The sequence below is a fragment of the Podarcis filfolensis genome, assembly GCF_964270895.1.
Source record: "Podarcis filfolensis genome assembly, chromosome: 2".
Lineage (NCBI taxonomy): Eukaryota > Metazoa > Chordata > Lepidosauria > Squamata > Lacertidae > Podarcis > Podarcis filfolensis.
Window position 1 is genome coordinate 103,173,483 of NC_139605.1, and position 19,577 is coordinate 103,193,059.

The 19,577-nt window shown below is 40.8% G+C and overlaps 1 protein-coding gene across 2 annotated transcripts in view; it reads right to left on the reverse strand.

Annotated features, from left to right (window-relative positions):
* Window positions 1-7,915: 7,915 nt before the first annotated feature.
* SARNP (SAP domain containing ribonucleoprotein) overlaps window positions 7,916-19,577 on the reverse strand; it is a gene marked incomplete at its 5' end in the record, with an annotated part of 56,862 nt that continues 45,200 nt past the window's right edge. For both annotated transcript variants that reach the window (XM_083598993.1, XM_083598992.1), the window contains 2 exons: window positions 7,916-9,040; window positions 11,050-11,139. In XM_083598993.1, the coding sequence (XP_083455119.1) occupies window positions 8,999-9,040; window positions 11,050-11,139 (132 nt within the window). In that variant the 3' untranslated portion in view covers window positions 7,916-8,998. The remainder of the gene's footprint in view (window positions 9,041-11,049; window positions 11,140-19,577) is intronic.

Sequence of the window (19,577 nt, forward strand, 5' to 3'; positions counted from 1 at the left end):
CTTAGATAAAATAGGTCGTGGTATCTCAGCAAGCAAGGTTGGAAGAGATGCTATAAAAACGTTATCTGGTCTGCAAGAAAGCTACAGAAGCAAAAATTAAATCTGAGAAGGGGCAGAATGAAACTAGTTTAGCAGCTAGAAAATTAAAACTCATGGTTTTATGACACTGCACAAATCTTGGGAGTCTTGGGGAAATGAAGACAAGTATCCAGAGACTTTCACATAATAAAGATAGGGGGAAACTGCAACACAGCATTCACAACCTTCAGCAAGAGAAAAGAGGGGGGATTTAATTTCCCCCCCCTCTAGTATCATGAAACACTGCAGCTAAAATCAAATGCACAAAAAAGACTCCTCTAAAATGATGGGCAGAACTTGGAGGGGCAGGTTTCTTGATGAAGGTGAATGTTGGAAGTAAATCAGAAAATACTTGACTCAAAAAACAAATACACACTACTCAGGAATATAAGAGTGCCAACAGCAACAGCGCAACTTTTAGCTCAGATTGAAAACATATAGGTTAAGTCTCATGACATGATGTCTTGTTTAGTAGCAAATAAATGAAAGGTTTGGAAAACCTACTGACTGAAACTTGATGCTCTCTATATATCAAGCCAGTGCCATTTTCCCCTGAAATATTCCCAAGAACCAACTTCTGCCGTGCTTGGACCCATTGCCACTTTTAGGGGTTGGATATGGGTTTAAGCACACTGGGGAACACACTGGAGGTGAGGCTGCTCTGACAGTTTGGCCAGGAAAAATTATTTCTTAATTCCGAGATGTTTTATACACATTCTTTAGATGCATATATTCTGCTCCATCCAAATGGATGGATTGCATCTGCCTATAACTTTAAGCACCAATCCTGCTACTCCCAGTACAAATCGTCAACACTAGGTGCTGTCTTCCCATCATGCTTTCCACAATGCAACACCTTCCTCAGAAGAAAGTAATATAGCCAAGAGTGGCTTTCCAGATAGGACCTGAACTTATGCAAACAATCATGCCTCTGGAACTTATTTTATGCCCCTCACTTGGAGGAAAGCATCTATTGTGGTGATAGCAAGACTATCAGGACCGAAAAGTTTCTGCTTGGGTGTGCATGTTTGTTGTGAAGGGAGATGTTGAAAGTTTAATGAGCAATTGCTATTGTTCTGGTCATGTCTGTATCACCTGCTTCTGCTTGGTGACTAGCTGACCTAATTTAAAGGGAGAGAGTGTCTGTATGGATATGGGGGATAGATAGGAGCACAATCTGAGGAAAGACTGGACAAATGAGAACAGTGATAGTGATGGCTATGCTTCGTACTGACGGCCACCCACAAACCAGGGCCAAATCTTGTGCCAGCTATGACATAATATAGGCTTTCTAGCCTTCCTCTTTGCTGCCGCATAACAAGTCTGCCCTCGTACAAATGCCCACAGTAATTAAAACACGGAGCAAGAAAGCATGACTGGCTTCCACCTGACTTGCTCATGGGAGATAATGTGGACAGGAAGCACGCACAGAAAAGAGGGGGGTGTCTCTGAAGCCATCTGCTTCCCATTCGAGGTATGTCCTGGACTCCTTTGGGAGGAAGGGCGGTATATAAATTTAATAAATGCCTTCAAACAGCAGCACAGAAGCACCTGAATTTGTGGTCCACAATTTAGGTTCTGCTAGCTGATCCTTTTTAAAACTGGAGATGATGATGATGATGATGATGAAAATAATAATAATTATTATTATTTATACCCCGCCCATCTGGCTGGGTTTCCCCAGCCACTCTGGGCGGCTTCCAACAAAACACTAAAATACAATGACCTATTAAACATTAAAAGCTTCCCTAAACAGGGCTGCCTTCAGATGTCTTCTAAAAGTTTGGTAGTTATTTTTCTCTTTGACATCTGGTGGGAGGGCGTTCCACAGGGCGGGTGCCACTACCAAGAAGGCCCTCTGCCTGGTTCCCTGCAACTTGGCTTCTCGCAGCGAGGGAACCGCCAGAAGGCCCTCGGCGCTGGACCTCAGTGTCCGGGCAGAATGATGGAGGTGGAGACGCCAGGGATTCAGCTTAGGACCTGGCTGGAACTGCAACAACTGCAGAGTCAACGTCACTCTGAAGTCGAGGGACGTTATCCTCAAAATGTGCAGTCAGCTGGCCACAGGGGGTCTTCAAATGTTCCAGAGGTCCCTCCACCACAATGGGAGCCAGTCATCTCTTGATAATTTGAAGTAGCTCTGCTGGGCAGCTGCTAAGGAATGCACACAGGCTGCAAAATGGCCCTCATTGTGTTCTCATGGTAGGCATGATTATGTGTACTAACCAGTGTTTGGTTGACTTCAGGGTGAGACTTGTATCACTTGCATGATCTACTTGAGATCCCTGCAATGTATGAGGTTGGACTAGTTGGCCCTCAGGACCTCTTCCAACTCTCAAAAGTAACATATATGGTCATATCCAGCACACTTATGAACTCTGCCTTAATTCTTGCAGAGCGCTGGATATTTTCCTCTGTTGTCTAATATTCATTCCCAAAGCTAACGTACATTTGTGGATGACATCCCCTTATCACCTTGTTAATAAGTGATAATACAAAAACATTATTTACCCCACCATTGTGTTAGAAAAAAACAGTGGCAGAAAATGTATAAATTGATTCCAACAACATCCACAACCGGCCCAAACAAACTTGCCCCACAAACAAAGAGGAAAGCAAAGTGGGACCAAACACAACAGAGATCCAGTCAATATCTGAGGAATAAATCCCGGAGCAGGGAATCGAAACAAATAAAGCAATAGAAGTAACACCCCTGAACCCTGGAAGGAAAACATCTGGAAGTATAGATATTAGAGAAGATATGATCCACAACATTGATTGTGACATATTATAGGGTAACTCAGTTGCCTGGCAAACCTTGGTCCAGGGAAAAGGATGGAATTTGATATTGATACCCCGAAAACTTGTATGTGTCAGCTACTCAAAACCAAAGGCCTTTCTATCACAGATAGATCGCATAATGCATCTTCTGGACACCTTAAATGATATGCTGCCAGGTGTAGTAAAACCAAATGACATTGCTTCTATAGAGTACTTCTACTATTTACCCCAATTTGTTAAATGCATCGGTAGAGATGCAAGCATGGTGTAATTAACAAGACCAGTGCCTATTCCAGGAGAAATTTGATGTGGAAATAACCAGACCATTTTAAACTACAGCAACCCTTCTGCTTCTTGGGATCAGTAGAGGCAATGTGGAAAGTGGCCGACATTAAAGAGAAATGACAACTCAGAGCACAAGGAAGCAGTTCATCTCACAGCTGGCATGAAACTGACCAATCCTCTCTAACTCCTCCCCTGGCAGAGGGGAAATAATCTGAGTTTCAAGAGGTCAGAGCTTCAGGTGAGAGGTCACTTGATTTCCCCGCCTCTAGAAATAAAATTTCGCTGTGTCTCTATAAATATTTAAAAGAGCAGCGGGACTGGGGGCAGGGAGGACGACACATTTCTCTTTATTAACTCCTCACTGGCACACACTTCCAGGCTCCCCCTCTCCCTTTGTTTTCTTATTTTCCTGAATTTAAACAGGAGAAAGATTTTGAAACCCACCCACAGAGGGCTCAGGGGCAAGAGGCCACTGGGGAGAAGAGAACATTGCAATTGGGAAGAACATGTGTTTGTATTTCTTTGTGAAGGGATGCACGCACGCACGCACACACAAGATCCCTTCTCCCGTTTACATTGCGCAAACTTAACACAAATTTCCATTTTCCCCCTCCCTGACCTATAGTCCTACTTGCATTTAGAGCCCAAGCGTCTACTGTTGAAAAGTGACTTCATGCTGAATTTGGGTGCTACACGGCCTTCCTTAGCTCTCACGCTGCAAGGCTCGGCCATCCCTTTCTTTCGCTAGTTTTCCCACACTTTCTGCCGCTCATTGTATGCCTGATGCTTTTTCTATCTGCCTATTCAGCTCAAATTAGTCACGAGCAGCCCCCAGCTTAGAGAGGAAAAATAAATTAGGTAGTGTTTTAAACACAGTTTGATTAGAATGATTTCACCCCCACCCACCCCTTTGCTGAAGAAGGGGCAGTGCATACCCTCGAAAAGATAGTGTCCTCTCTAATAAAACCCTTCTCCCAATGCAGGAGTGGGGCACAAGGCAGGGAGAATAAATACGGAGGGACAGTTACCCTTGAAGGGTACAGAAGGTTGCTAGGTAAGTAAAGGAGGTGGGGAACAGGAGTTATGACTATACTATTATTATAGGACAGTAGATATGACTGATAAGCAACGTATTCCAAAAAGTATTTTTATTTAAAGCACTGAAATGGGGGGTATGGGCAAAGTGTAGATGGACTGATAATAAGATATCAAACCATCCTTTAAATCAGCTGCTTGTGTTTTCTGTGTATATTTACATTTATCTTTTATTTCCAATAGTTAACCTGGACTGCAGCTGTTCTGTTTCAACTAAATTTTACTCAGAGTAGATCCACTGAAATTAATGGACCTAACTTTGAAATTAATGAACATAACTACATTCGTACCTTGGGTTAAGTACTTAATTCGTTCTGGAGGTCCGTTCTTAACCTGAAACTGTTCTTAACCTGAAGCACCACTTTAGCTAATGGGGCCTCCTGCTGCTGCTGTGCCGCCGCTGCACGATTTCTGTTCTCATCCTAAAGCAAAGTTCTTAATCCGAGGTAATATTTCTGGGTTAGCGGAGTCTTGAAGCGTATGTAACCTGAAGCGTATGTAACCCGAGGTACCACTGTATTGCTCTACTCTGAGTAAAACTTAGCTGAATACCACCTATTTCGTTCTCAATTAAAGAAAAGAACTGCCACCAATGGGCCTTTGGTTCAGTATAATAATTGGATAGAAAAAGATGCTTGTATATTCATTCATCTATGTCCTGTAACGGAGAAACAGTTACAGCAGAAGAAACAGGAGAAACAGTTACAGCACTGATTTAGAAGCAGCAGTTACAGCAGAATTAACAAATGTTAGCACATGCTTCCTCAAAGTCGGCCCTCCAGCTGTTTTGAGACTACAATTCCCATCATCCCAGACCACTGGTCCTGCTAGCTAGGGATCATGGGAGTTGTAGGCCAAAAACATCTGGAGGGCAGAGTTTGAGGAAGCCTGTGTTAGCAGAACCCTAACCACTGGATTAGAAGCAGCTATTATGTTCTTCCCTCCATCAACTGCCACCTGACAAAAGCAATTCCGCCCAAAGATGGAACAGAGTAGATAGAGGAAGAGGTGAGAAGCAGAGCCATTAAATTGGCCCAGCTGAGAGAGAAGTAATTTTTGGCTCATCATCTCCTTATACTGTTTTCTGTTCCAGCTGGTTGTTATAAGAACTGTGTAACTAAAGAACTAGTGCATGAGTTTGCTTTTTTCTTTCTCTCTCCCAATTTTCCTTTTACATTCTTTCAGATTGTAAGCATCAGCCCCGGGACTGTCTTAATATTGATATTCATAAACTGGTCTGGGAGCTATTTTTGGCTGGAGAGTGGGACAAAAACTCTTTAAATCAGCAGAGTGGAGAAGCTTTCGCAGCACAAGGGCCACAGTCCCTCCTGAGCAACCTTCTCGAGGCAGCACACTATTTATGGACAGAGCTAGGGGCAAATAAGATGGGTACAGCAAGGGACACAGCTCTTCCCTTTGTACAGTAGACTACATTCCAGCCATGCAAAAGTCAGAGGTTTCTACACCCCCATCTATTCAGACAAGTAAGGGTGCATAGTCAGTTCAAGAATAACTTCCTGCCAGGCAAGAACAGTTGAAGACGGTATGCATCAAGGCCACTGATGGGTGTCGCATTGGAAAATAGGGTGCAGATTGCAGAGAGTCCCAAGGGCTGGACAGAGAGGCCTGCATTTAATTCCCAGGACTTAGCTTTCCTATTTGTTTTTAATGAACAAGAATGAAACTTACGGAATAATGAACTGTTACAATAGCAACACTATCCTTAAATGTGTGGCAAGATCGTAGCAGTTACTAGAATTTGATCTAGGCTGAAGCGTTTGAGTTCATGTAGGCAACTAGCTTTCCATTTGGCGATACCTGACCAAAACAGGATGTTTGTTTTCTAGCAGCTGCTGCCACGATTTACAGGCATTTTAATACTTCTCTGAAACACAAAGCAGACAATATGAATACTGCACACCAAAGCCAATTCAGTGTGAGAATCGGAGCCATTGCCTTCTTTGCCTCAAAACTGGTGTATGTCCCTTAGACAAATTATTAGGAGTGCATACCCAAAATTAATTAATGTAGATTAATGCCATAAGTATCCTTTTATACTCTACCACCAGAGTGGTTAATGAATAGTTAAGAGTCAATAGCACCCCTCCTTCAGTTCTTACAGCACCCTTGTGTGGAGTGGAAATTAGCAACTGAGTACAGAACTAGGAGGGAGTAATTATTTGAATGAATTAATGTGAAAAAGAAAAAATAAGATGTGATCACTCCGGGCCCTAGTTTTGTTTTTGTTGAGCTAAGAATAAATATGAAGGTGGATGCACAAAGATAAATGCCTCTTTGAGATTTATTTCTCTGCAAACTATATAGCAAGGACAAGATCCATCCCAACCACAACAATTAAGCTTTGCTAGATAAGACCGTACAATTATATAAATATTATCTGCACCTTTCTTTAGGAACTTAACTAGTAACTATTTCCAGATGGGTAGCCATGTTAGTTTCTTGCAGCAAAACCTAAGAATCTCGTGGCACCCTAAACATCAACAAAATTTATTATGGCTAATAACTACAAGCTGTTCATAAACTTAAACACATAATTTCTTAGCGATATGTATACATATTTTAGAAAAAACCCCAAATGATGTTACCTTGGTTGCTATAGTACTGCTTTCAGAAGGGGAGAACTTGTGAACCCCTTCTCTCTTCTTTCATTTGGTGCAAGTTGGATAAACAGAAATAACCAGAATATATGAGAGAAATCCTATGATTAACTGAAACTCAGTGTGGTATTGAAAACAAATCATCAGAATTATGCATTTTCTACAGTTAAAACTCCACACTGAGAACTAATTAAGCAAGACCATTACATGTTCCCTTAGCTGCAGTTTTGTAAACTTGCATGCCAGTAGATGTAAACACAAAAGGTACATTCAGTTATGCTCTGATCCCTCAAAGAGCAAGATATAAGCATTGCCGTAAAGAAGCAGTTTTATTATGAAACCAGGAATGCAATGCAGTTCTGGTTTCATCATAAGCTACAAAACATTTCAACCAAGTCACCAAATGCCAAAAGTTTATGAGTAGAAAACACATATTACAAAATTAAACATATAAAATAAAATCACAATATTCATTTTGAGAAATTAGGGTGTTGAACTGATACTATACGACCTCAGGACCAGATCACCAGAAAATTGCTCAGAGATAGCATGAATAATGAAAGCACAAGCACACTGGAAAAGCACAAATAAAACACGCAACATTTAATGAATTCAGTATAAAATCAACAAGAGTCAGCTAATGGCTTTTAAATGCATTCTTTAATCTGTATTATACACAAAAGAAAGGAGTTGTGTGTTGGATACAAAAAAAAGCCATTCACCTTTGAATGAAAAATTAGGATAAAACACCCCCCCCCAACCACACATACTCAGAGCACAAATGGAACAACATTCATTCCAAAAGCCAACCCAATAACAGTATATAAATCCAGACACAAACAGGAAAGGATACCTTTAGTACATAGAAAAAGTCTAGTAACTTCTTCCCTATATAAAATATGAAATATACCTGTAAAAAGGGGTTTTGGCTATACGAAATAAAACAGGAATAAAGATGGAATCACTTGGACAGAGGTATATTTTTGGTGAGATAGCCCTGCACTTCTGAAACAAGCATGAATAAGTTATTTGGAAGAAAATGAGATGCAACAATGTGATAGGACAGAGGCTTTCTCCAATTTGTTATCTTTATTAAATTGCAACTAGAAGCATTTTGACTCAAAAGAGAAACAAAAAACAGTGCAATTTGAAAATCCACCTGGGAAATGAAAGTAGTGTAAAAACACTGAACTTGAACATTACATTTTACAACAATTCTTTCCACAGCTATAATCTTAGAGCTTTTTGATGCTACTTTCAGAGAAGGAAATTATCAGCATTTGCAGTAAATGAACTTTCAGAAACTCATGGTAAAGTTTTTCACTTTCTGCATCCTGGGATGCTCTATACTGCAGCCAGTCACAGTCTGATACAATTCATCCCATTATATCGGCTAAAAACATCATTTAGAATACATAATAGCTGCACAAGGCATTAAAAAAAGGACCAATGCTTCAGCTGACAATATAGGACCCATATAGATGTAAGGCTGACATCATATGACTTCTTAAGACCTAATGTTAGAGAACTTTTAGCAGAACCCAAGGAGATAAATACTTTTAAGTATAAAAACAGTTTCAGATTGGGGTCAGTCAGGTGAGACAGATGAACTTTTTGAGTTATTTTACTAAACAGTAGACATAGAAGAGGAAGACTATTTCTGAGCCATGGGCAATGTGAGAATTGAAATAAAGAGACAATGAACAGCTTTGTAAAATTACAGGGAAGGTTCAGACAGCTCTGGATTTACGTACTACTTCAACTGGAGTTCAATAATGTGACAAAAATATTAATATTCCTCATATTTTGCAAATCCCTTTATTTTGTGCAGCTCCTTTCATCTGTACAGAGAGGAAGCAAGTTGGAGGCATAGTTTGGTTACAAGTGGCTAACGAGAGAATTTGCCAGAGAATTCAAATTGTTACATACACAAACAGAACACTTTTATTCTAGGCTCTGAAATTTGTTTCTTTTACAAGTCTGCCAGGGAGGGGTGAGGGGAAAGCCCAAATGAAGAGCTCGTTTTAAAATACAAAGCCAAGATTTGTGTGGGGGAGAAAATTATATTCCTCATTAGGGACGAAGAACAAGAATGTATAAAAGATACATCCCAAACAAGTAAAGGCTAAGAGGAAGGATCATCAGACGATGCCAAAACGTTCTGCTCTTTTTCTCTTCTTTGCCTGCAAATAGGGATTAAAGAGAGAGAAAATCAAGAACAAGGGGAATGGCAATGCTGAGCATGTGTTTTGGCAGAAGGAAAGGTAGAAAGTCTATAAGAAGTGTCACAGTGTTGGTTTAAGAAAGCATTTTTCATATCAAATTTCACAAGGGGCACTGCAATTGCAACAGGGCCTCCAACCAGAGTCAGAAATTAAGCTGTAAAAGCATGAGATACAGTGGCCTGGTGGTTGCTTCATCTTGCTGGGTTATACAAGAGAGCTATGCTTGGAACAATGACCACTTTACAGGCCTGGAAAGCCTTCCAGGCAATGGGGAGGTGGGAAATGTAAAAGGCCAAAGGGTTAACACTCTTCTATTCATGAGGAAGGCGAGAGGGACACAGTCAAATGCATTAAATATACTCATGCGTCTCTGAGATATGCCTCCAAGTTAATACACCAGGGGCATATAAATCTTAATTTTTACCAGGATAAATAGCCTAGGGGGTAGCAGAAGTCCTAATCAAGAATCTCCAGGGGAAAGGTGCCATTCAGCATATACAATACTAGAAAAAGACCTTTTTGTTTCAGGCACACTCTCTAAGTGACCTAACGGAAAAGCATGGAATCCCTCAGACCAGAGCCCAGCCACCCCCTTCGCTCAAATTGAACAGGGGGATCATTCTACAGCTGCTACTTCATTTTGCAGCGCAATGCTTGCATAGCATCTGGCAAAAACAAAAAGCACCAAGCCATATCTGAGCCCCATACAAGATGCCAAAGAAAATAAACTTCCTGCATAGAATATTCAGGATTCCTCAAAGGAGGAGAAATCAGGGACCCAAATACTGCTTCCATTCCATAGGCAAAATAAGACCCCTTGTGAAGGGCATTATGGCTCAATACCAATCACAATTAACATGAATATAGATTTACAGAAACAAAGAATTGTCATGCTAGAGTAGGAAGATTAAAATTAGGCAAAGAGTTCAAAGAAGGGATCAAAAGACACATAAGACGACAGATTCTTGCCACAAAGAATTTGCAAAATGTGACATGAGGAAAGAACTACCAAAGTGTTAGAATAACTATGAAATGTCCGGGGGAAACCCCTAGGTTTCAACAGGAAACAAAAACATTTTCTACAGAGACATAGCTATGTCAGTCACTTGCAGCAGAATCAGTTGGTCTTGTGGCACCTTAAAGACTAACAAATTTATTATAAAATGAAACTGTTATTGTACAATATAAATAAACAAACTGCTATTATAAAGCAACATTGGATTCCTTCAGTACCCTTCTGTGATATTTTCGTGAGGTGAATAAACTTACAGCATGGTGCAAAAAGAAAGAAGCCAAGTGCGGGGTTCAAGCTTCTAAAATCTACAACATCAAAATCTCGCTTTTGCTGGACGTTTATTTAGACCATTCTCCTTGCCATTGATTTCAGTAGGCAGGTTTTTTTTTAGTGGTATAAAGAGGCAGGTAGATAATGTTCCATACACCCAGCATGGTATTTGTTTCACATCAAATTGAAAATCACCAATTTGGATAGAAAGCTGGGTTTGGACCTGACGACCCAGATTCCAGTTCCAACTAACTGGGTGGTCTTGGACAATTCATAGGGGTTGTTATGAGGATAAAGTTAGCAACTATAAGCTTATAGGCTCCTCTTTCTCATCGAGATAGTGACAGAAAAATCTGAAGCAATATAGATTATTCCCCCCCCCGAAAATACCCCCCCTCCCCGCGCAAAGCACAGTAATGACCTGATGTATTATCTTTGAAGTGGAAAAGAAGCAATTTCTGAGGTCGCCCATTGATGGAGTATCTGAAGTATTATATGACCACCTAGGATAGTTTAGTGGGACCATGGGGGTGGGGGCAGAGAACAGGATAAAAGAGACACAGTGCCATCTTGTGGAGTGTTTGGCATTCTTTCACAATTCATCACAAATTGTCCTCAGCTTCTACCCACACCATTATAATAATAGAGCATGCCCCTCATCAGCTTTGGTTTGACAAGTTACCTCTGCATCTTCTGTGGTTGCTGCCCCAGCCGAGCTTGTTACAATACCAAACCTCTCCTTTCTTTTTTTGAGCTTTTCATCATCTTCCGTCTATACAAAAAAGAAGGGAGAAAACGTTAAGTTGTCTGTATCACCCAACAAAATCATTCTAGTTGGTGATTCTGCTTCTTTCATAGAACCATTTGCTGGAAGGGAATTTACAGAAGAACATAGTTTTCAGAACTAACTGTTATTCCGATAATAGTTGAAACCCTTCTCTGGATGGAGAATTATGTGTCTTTATGAAGTTCATGGAACAGGAGGCCAGGTCTCTGAACAAGCTAGATGTCCTTATATTTTAATTTTCTAGTCTCATGCTTGCCCAAAGATTGTGCTTCTATGACATATCCTTATTACGTACTACATACAGAACTAAAACAGCCATGTAAATAATTTTTCAGGGAGCATTTACTCTTACTTCAGATACTTCTCTTTCTTCCTCTCTCCTGATGCTCATCACTGCACTTCTGCTGTTGTGACACTGTAAATCTTAGTCATCATAAACTGGGACTGGCATCTGGAATAGCTTCAAATGTATTCTTCCACCTTGAAAACCACTATGCAACACTCTATGTGCTAGCTGTTTCTCTTTCCTAGCCATATTTGTTTGTTTATTTGAAAAACTTCAAAGGACAAATCTTAGATATAGCACGTGGTTAGCAAGCAGAGAGCTTAATAGTAAGCCTGCATTATAATGACATGTTCAGCCAAACCCTGGCTTAGCTCAGTGCAGGTTGGCGGTATAAAAGACAGGGGAGGAACTAAGCAGTCACATGTTTGAATGACCCCAGTAAGCCAGTTTGGCTTACCATGATGTGTGAATCAGGTCACAGTATTTTTGCTTCACGCGTTATGCTAAACCATGGTTCAGTGCTTACATGAGTGAGCCTCCAGAACTCTGAGCAAAGCTCATGTTCTCCCCTCCCTACTCCTGTTTCTGCTGTACAGTAAGCCAGCAGCTTACAGGGGGCGATGTTCCAAGAATCGCGCTTAAAGCCAAAATCTCATACTGTATAGTCAAAACACAATGGCGGGAGGGGTTGTCAAAGTCTCTTTTCTCAGACACCCACCCCTTTCCACCCATTTTTTTCCTTACTTTTTTTGCCAAGTGCATAAAGCTGAATGCATACAAGTTAAATGTGTGTAAGATGTGAATTTAGTTTTGCTTTCAAAGAATCTTGGCTTGGGGTAATGAACTTACCAGAGATTCCAGTTTGCACACAATGTTCAGCTGAGCAAATCAGCTCAATAACCCCTTGTGCAAAGGAAAGGAAAGCACATGAGCCCAATTCTTTGCTCAGGTTTCTGGGGATCATTGACTTGATGTTAAATAAACCATGGTTTAGTGTTCTGTATGTAGATATAGATAATCTGGAGTATTCAAGCATTTTTTTTTGCATCTGACACTGGTGTGTTAGGGGGTCAAGTGAGTGAGATCATTAGAACAGTGTTGATTTAGTGGAATTGTTACACACAAGCTGAAGGACAGAAAACCCAGAATCTGCTTTGCTATCTAACGAAGTTCTGATCTACAGAACATTAAGAAAACACAACATGCAATTTAAGGCTGTTCTCATTATAGTAGTTCACAGTCATCACTGAGGCAGCTTGTTAAATATGCTTTAGGATATTGTTATCTTGTTAATGTGAATAGAAGGTCATTTGATTAAGTGATCCAAACACATGGCAGATATTCATTCTTTAGGTACTACTGCACAAGACTTAAGAACATATATTTTGCAGTACGGTATACGAAATATAAAAGCTAGCTACATATATAAAATGCATCTTCTCCACCATTTTAATTTCCCCCTTTCTTAAAAGGTCATCTTTTAATTCATTTTCCTCCCATTCTAATGGAAACATTTTCATTAAGTTGGCCTGTACGGCACTGAGCTTATCTTCATAAATTCCATTTCAATTATGAAATAAATGTTGGCTTATGCAGGTACTTCAGATCTCTTCTGTTGATTTTCCATAAGCCTGAGGCTTTTTTACTCTTTTAACCTTTAACCATGCTGGTGGCCTTGGTCTACAGTAATAATCAAGCCATCATTACCTTTTAAGAACCGCCACCTCATCCATTTGCCATGGGAGTTCTCTTGCGCTATTTTCAGCAGCAAAAGACTGTCCAATTACCTTCCTCTATTCCTGTAATTCTCCTCACCTGCTCACACAACACATTTACAACCTCCCCTCTGCCCTATTTGATTATCCAGCAGTGCTGGCCATGAGAGGCATTGGGGTAATGATAGGCTTTCACAACCATCATGCTTGAGGATGCAAGAATCAGCAGAATGGTGGAAATGAGAAATGAAACAAGCTAAAACCTTTAACTGCATTGCTGGTCTCTATGAACTCCTAGCTGAATGCACAGCTTCCCACATCCATTAAGCACTTTGAACCTTGCTTTCAAGCTGGATTGTATTAAAATGACTTGTGAGAATAAAAAAAACCAGGATAGAACTCTTCCTATGACTATATAAAGCCTCCCTTTCCTCCACATTACATCTGTACAAATAAGGATGATTTGTTCAGCTTTGATTAATTGATATTAATCGGTCAAGCCATGACAAGCAGCACTGTTAAAACAAATGCGAAACAAAATATCACTCAATTCACAAAGCAAGCCCAATGACATCACTGGTGCAGCAGGCAACTTTTGTCACAGTAATGGCGCTCAACACCTCCTCAGCGAGTGGTGGGACTGCCTTCATTATGTCAATCCCTTACATCAATGACACCATAGCAACCAGGCTCAGCTTTATTAATTATGACAACTTCATCTGTTGTGGCAACAGGAACAACTGAAATGTTTAATTAAAAATGCAGAAGTTTCTCAGGGGCAGTTGTCACCGTAACAGCATGCAGATACGCTTTCTGCGCATTTGTAACACTTCGTAACAGTTACTGTCTAACTTTGCAGGTTTGCCATTTCTCTGGCCACAGGATACTTTTCACAATGAATTTTCCACTCCAACACATCTACTAAACCTTCTTTTCCTGACAAATGAAGGCCATTATAAATATGATACAATGATTTTATATTAAATGTTATTACATGACCTTCACAAACATGACACAGTAGCCTGGCTGGCACTCACACCAGCAGTTAGAATGCAGCAATAATAATAATAATAATAATAATAATAATAATAATAATAATAATAATGATGTTGAAATAACAGAATCTAGACTTGTTCTAGGTTTTTTGGATTCAGCCTCAAAGATGACTTGGGGTAACAAAGTGGCTGCCAGTCTTTGAACCCAAATTGTCAAGTGATCCTGATGAGCCCAGATACACAATATTTGGTATAGCTAACAAAAGGAGGATGATGAGTATTCCTCATATGTAGCACAGAGAGATGGGTGTGAATTCTGAGCTGTTGTACCTTCTTGCATGCCATACACACAGAGGTACCAGAAACGCAGGAGTTCCTGAGATCCGCCCCCCCCCAATGGATTGTAAACACCTTGAAAGATTGGTTTAACAAAGACAGAGCACCAACTTTTTATAGTACAGCTGTTGTGAAGCTTAAATATCTAAATTGTACTATGAGCTGACGAAACCAGAGAACCAGTAACATTCGCGCTCATCATTGTTCAGTTACCTTATATAAATATGCTACTTTAAGATGAATTTTTCTGTTTTCAATATTTTTTCTTCTTTTGAGTGTTAGCATATAAATTTACAAATCTCATATGAAAAATGAACATGTCAAAAATAAGATAATGCTGGGGAAAACAGGACACTTGGAACAGCATAAAATATAGCCAGCACTTAATGGTATTCCCAAGGGTTATTTTAAATTGTGCATTAATGTTTGTGAACAGCAGCAAAGATGTCATTTTTTTTCCTAAGGGCACAAGAATTGGTCAGATGATATCTGCAGTGGCTTCCTTTCCTATGTAAATAAAAAAAGATATATGCATAGCCACCCATATGTTATACACTACTATTGCCTAAGATTAACCTGCATGTAAAACAAGCCTGTGGATTAGTGCAATGTGGATTTTACCTGCAAAATATATGGCTTGATTACGCCCTCTTAATATCAAAGCATACCAGGGCACACAGTCTTCTGCATCCGTCTTACCATCTTCCAGTTAGTGAAGACAGCGGAAGTTCTTAGTAGTAACTGCAGCCTGCAATTTATGCATATTCCAATGCAGCTGGCTCAGCTAACCATGGAAAAACTACATTCCCTACTTAAATCATTGATAGTAAGCAAGTCAGTATCTCTGTGCCCTAAAGGCAATTTGACCAGGGGGTGGGGCAGGGTGGGAGGGGGAATAGCCAAACAGCAACTTTAAATGGATGAACGGATGTTGTGGAGTATGTAAGAGACTATAGTGAACTGAGGTTTTTATTTATTTTTCCAGTAACTCCCTATAATCACTCCCCCCCCACTCATTGCCTGAAGGGAAAGTGTGTAACAATTCCACTAAATCAACACGGTTCTAATGATCTCACTCACTTGACCCCCTAGCACACCAGTGTCAGATGCAAACACGCTTACAATAAACTTCACTCCATCTTTAGCTCCTCTCTGACAGGTTTTGATTCATGGGGTGCTGAAACCCATCTGAGGAAAATTACCTCTATCAAAACACTGCTATCTCAGCATCTATCAAGCTCTGCTAGAGCCCTGGGGCAGGCTCAAATATGCACATGGGCATTTGTGTATGTGAAGTGGGGGGTGGAAGCTGACCTTTCCTGTGAAGTGACAGATAAATTTCTTGAAGCTGGTGATTTCCAGGTTTTCTTATTTCACTAGAGAAGGATCCAAGGGGCAAAAGGTTTCTCATGTAAAGTATTTTTAGTTTATTTTATTCAGGTAGGATTCTCAAATCTGAAATCTAGTACACAGCCAGGCATCCCAAGATACTTCACACTTTAAAAAATGAAATCTTTGTAAATAGCAAAACAAAACAAAACCCTGTGCAATCGCAATGTTTGAAGTTGCATGAATATTTTACTGCAAGGTACATGGATTAAGAAGCTCCGCATCAGAAAAAAATACAGTCAACTCACAGAATCATTTTTTTAAAAAGAGTTCTCGCTCTTTTGCCTGAGAAGAAATGCTTAGAAAACACAGACAAAAAGCTAAGTAAACGGAGGAGGTAGACAAAGGATTTCATTGGCCACAGGCCTGGGTTTTTTTTTGAAGGGGGGGGGTGTTATCTGCACACATCTCCTATGCTTGTCCCATGACTCCTACTTCTCTATAACTATCTCCACACCTTTCTCTCCTTATTATTCCGCTCTTCCTGAAAAGTTCCAAAATGTTTTACTACATACAGACTTGTAAGCAAAACGATGCAAAATTTTGTGTGCACACAAATACACACCATTTGTAAAATAAGCACAGAACTTGCATTACTTGGAGAAAAACATATACTTGGGGGGAGCACAGGCAGGAACTGAAACAAAAAACTCTGGTTTCAAATACAAATGAAACGGATTGCTCCACTGCACTTTCACACATCTTTCTGTGGCGAGTTTTGTGGACAGCCACTGGAGAGAGAAGCTGCAGGGTATATAACTTGGCTGTTTAGGAAAACCAGATTAGCTCAGTTGGTGAGAGTGAGTGTGGTGCTGATAGCGCCAAGGTTGCGGATTCAATCTTCGTAAGGGCCAGCTGCATTTTCCTGCAATGCAGAGGGTTGGAATAGTTGATCCTCGGGGTCCTTTCCAAATCTACAATTCTATGATTCGAAGTTCTGCTTTCCTTCACTGTTGCTATTAAGAACCAGCGGCTAAGCAGGACCTCCAGCTGTTTTGCCATGCCACTGGATCGTTTTGTGGGAGTGGAGAGTGACTGAGAACAGGTGTTGGTGCAGAGCAGAGACAGATGCTTTCAAGCCCTTTAAAGCAGCAGATAAAGGCAGGGATACTCTTTGGGTGGCCCCAAGAAGGATCTGACTTACTGGATTTTGGTCATCTAGAAGTGGGGTGGGGCAGAAGAGAAAAAGTTGCCTCTTATATTTTAGGTGTGGTTTCCATTGCATAAAAAAGGAAAACCCACATTAGGCCAATGGCTGGACGATACTTCTACTGCAGCTTTGCTAGGGCGGGGGCTCCATTGGATCTTCACCCCTTTGTTTATCTAGCACAGGGGTCAGCAAACTTTTTCAGCAGGGGGCCGGTCCACTGTCCCTCAGACCTTGTGGGGGGCCGGACTATATTTGGGGGGGGGATGAATGAATTCCTATGCCATACAAATAACCCAGAGATGCATTTTAAATAAAAGGACACATTCTACTTATGTAAAAACATGCTGATTCCTGGACCGTATGCTGATTTAGAAGGCGACTGGGCCAGATCCGGCCCCTGGGCCTTAGTTTGCCTACCCATGATCTAGCATAAAGATCCGCTGCTCTCCTTTACTGAAATGGCATCTCCTTAAAAAGGCTCAGCAGTACTTGTTTGTGGTTCTGGCGTAATTATATCCAAATGACTAGAATACAGATGTTGAATCCATGTGCTGGGTGAGTAAGAGTGAAAATAGGATATACAGGTGCATAGAGTAAAAAATCAAGTATGGGGCACAAGCTAGATAGGCATCAGGCATCCCCAACCTTTGGCCCTCCAGATGTTTTGGACTACAATTCCCATCATCCCTGACCACTGGTCCTGTTAGCTAGGGATCATGGGAGCTGTAGGCCAAAACATGTGGAGGGCCGCAGGTTGGGGATGCCTGGGCTATATTTATGGAAGGGATATTTGACAGTGGTTTTGCCTTCAAAGAGTTGTAGCTTGTGCAATAAACAATTAGTGTATCCCAAATGGGCAAATAAAGTATCAACCAAGGAGGCAGCTTAATAGCAGGTGGGGAATCTTAGTCTTGATAGCCTTTGGATATATGTTTAGTTTTTTTACTACAGTACTGCCTTTTTTATTTTTAATAAATGTTTTATTCAAATATTGCATTCTTTTATTCTTTGCCTAGGTAGCTGTTCTGGGCACTTCCATTTTTTCGGGAGAAAGTGGGCTAGAAAACTATCCAAATAAATATGGAAACAAAAATTAAAATATTGTATACATTCATGAGAGTAGCATTTATTAACTTGATTTTTATCACAAAGTACCTTTTATTGGCTGTCAGAATAGCCAGTCAGTCAGCTAAGCACCTTCCCATTAAACAGCCACCATCAGAACTTACTTCTGGGAATGAGGAGCTCCTATCTTTGCAAATATCTAAGAGGAACAAAAGGCAGCACTCTGGATCCTCAGAAGCTTCATGATCTAATGAGTGTCCTCAGAAGCCCAATCTCTTGTAGCTTCTTTCAGAATGGGTTAGGGTGTTTTTAAAGGCAAAATAAAGCTCATCATTATGAAAAACTCTGGTGCGGGCTGTTAATTGGGCAACTCACTCCCATTTCTCTCCAGGTGACCCTGATGCTCCAGATCCCTTTGTCTATCAGCAGGAACAGTAGCAATGGGAGTAGCAGATGTGTTATCTGTGATGGGGGCCTTAGAAGGCAACATTCTGCAAGAGGCTGGGATTTCACTCAAGGTCTGCAGGTGATATACAGGTGAGCCCGGGTCAGATTCATCTGATGAATGTTGGATGTCTTTTGTTTATGAAGGCCTTTGTTTAGCTGGTTGCTTGGGAGACTCACTCTCTGGCACAGATAGTCTGCAATTGTGGAGATAATTCTTTTCCAAGATGGCACCTAACAGGAGGACCCTGTTTCTATGGTGCCCTGGCTGCCCCATTTCCCTCATCACCTGAGATGGAAGGATGGTTGGTGTCTTTGGGGTTCTGCAGTTGTTTACTCTCTTAAGTCCTTATGGCAACAGTAGTTAGAAAGGACAAATTCAGGCAGGAGGTTTTCACAGATTTTGTGATGGCAGCAGATGTTGGCAAGGCTGGGATATACGTGTGGAGGAATAGGGCTTTCCCCCTGGAGATGCATGCACTACTGCGAGGTTGTTAAGCAGCTGCAGGTCATTGTCTCAGATTTAGTGGGTCTGACCATGTGAACAAAATGGTGCCATTTTGTTGAGAAAGCAGTGTCTTCCCAATTAACCCATAAGGAAGGGAGACAGGAAAAGAGTAAGCAGAAAAGACAAATAACAAATTTTAAATCTCTATGAATGAAAAGAGGAAGACGACAAAGAGAATGAAATAAGTTGAAATTTGAAATAAAGACTAGCTGGAAGGCAAGTACAAATGCTGAAGTAAGATGAGGCTCTGTCTTGGGTGAAGGCAGAGAACCAAGTGGGGTGAAGACTACAATACCAGATTGCATGGCTCCTTGACTTCTTGGGCAATAGAAGGAGTCAACCCACACTTACTGTATGCCTCTTTCATTCCAAAATGAAAATAAGCTGCTCTGTGATGCCCTAGGCCTATTGATTCACCTTGGTAAGAATGACTTGTCCAGAGAGCAGGTAAACCTCTGAATGTTCAGGTTCAGGAGGACCACTCATTTGTTAGAGCCAGATTTTGAAATATTGGAGCGCAATGTGTGGTGAGGAC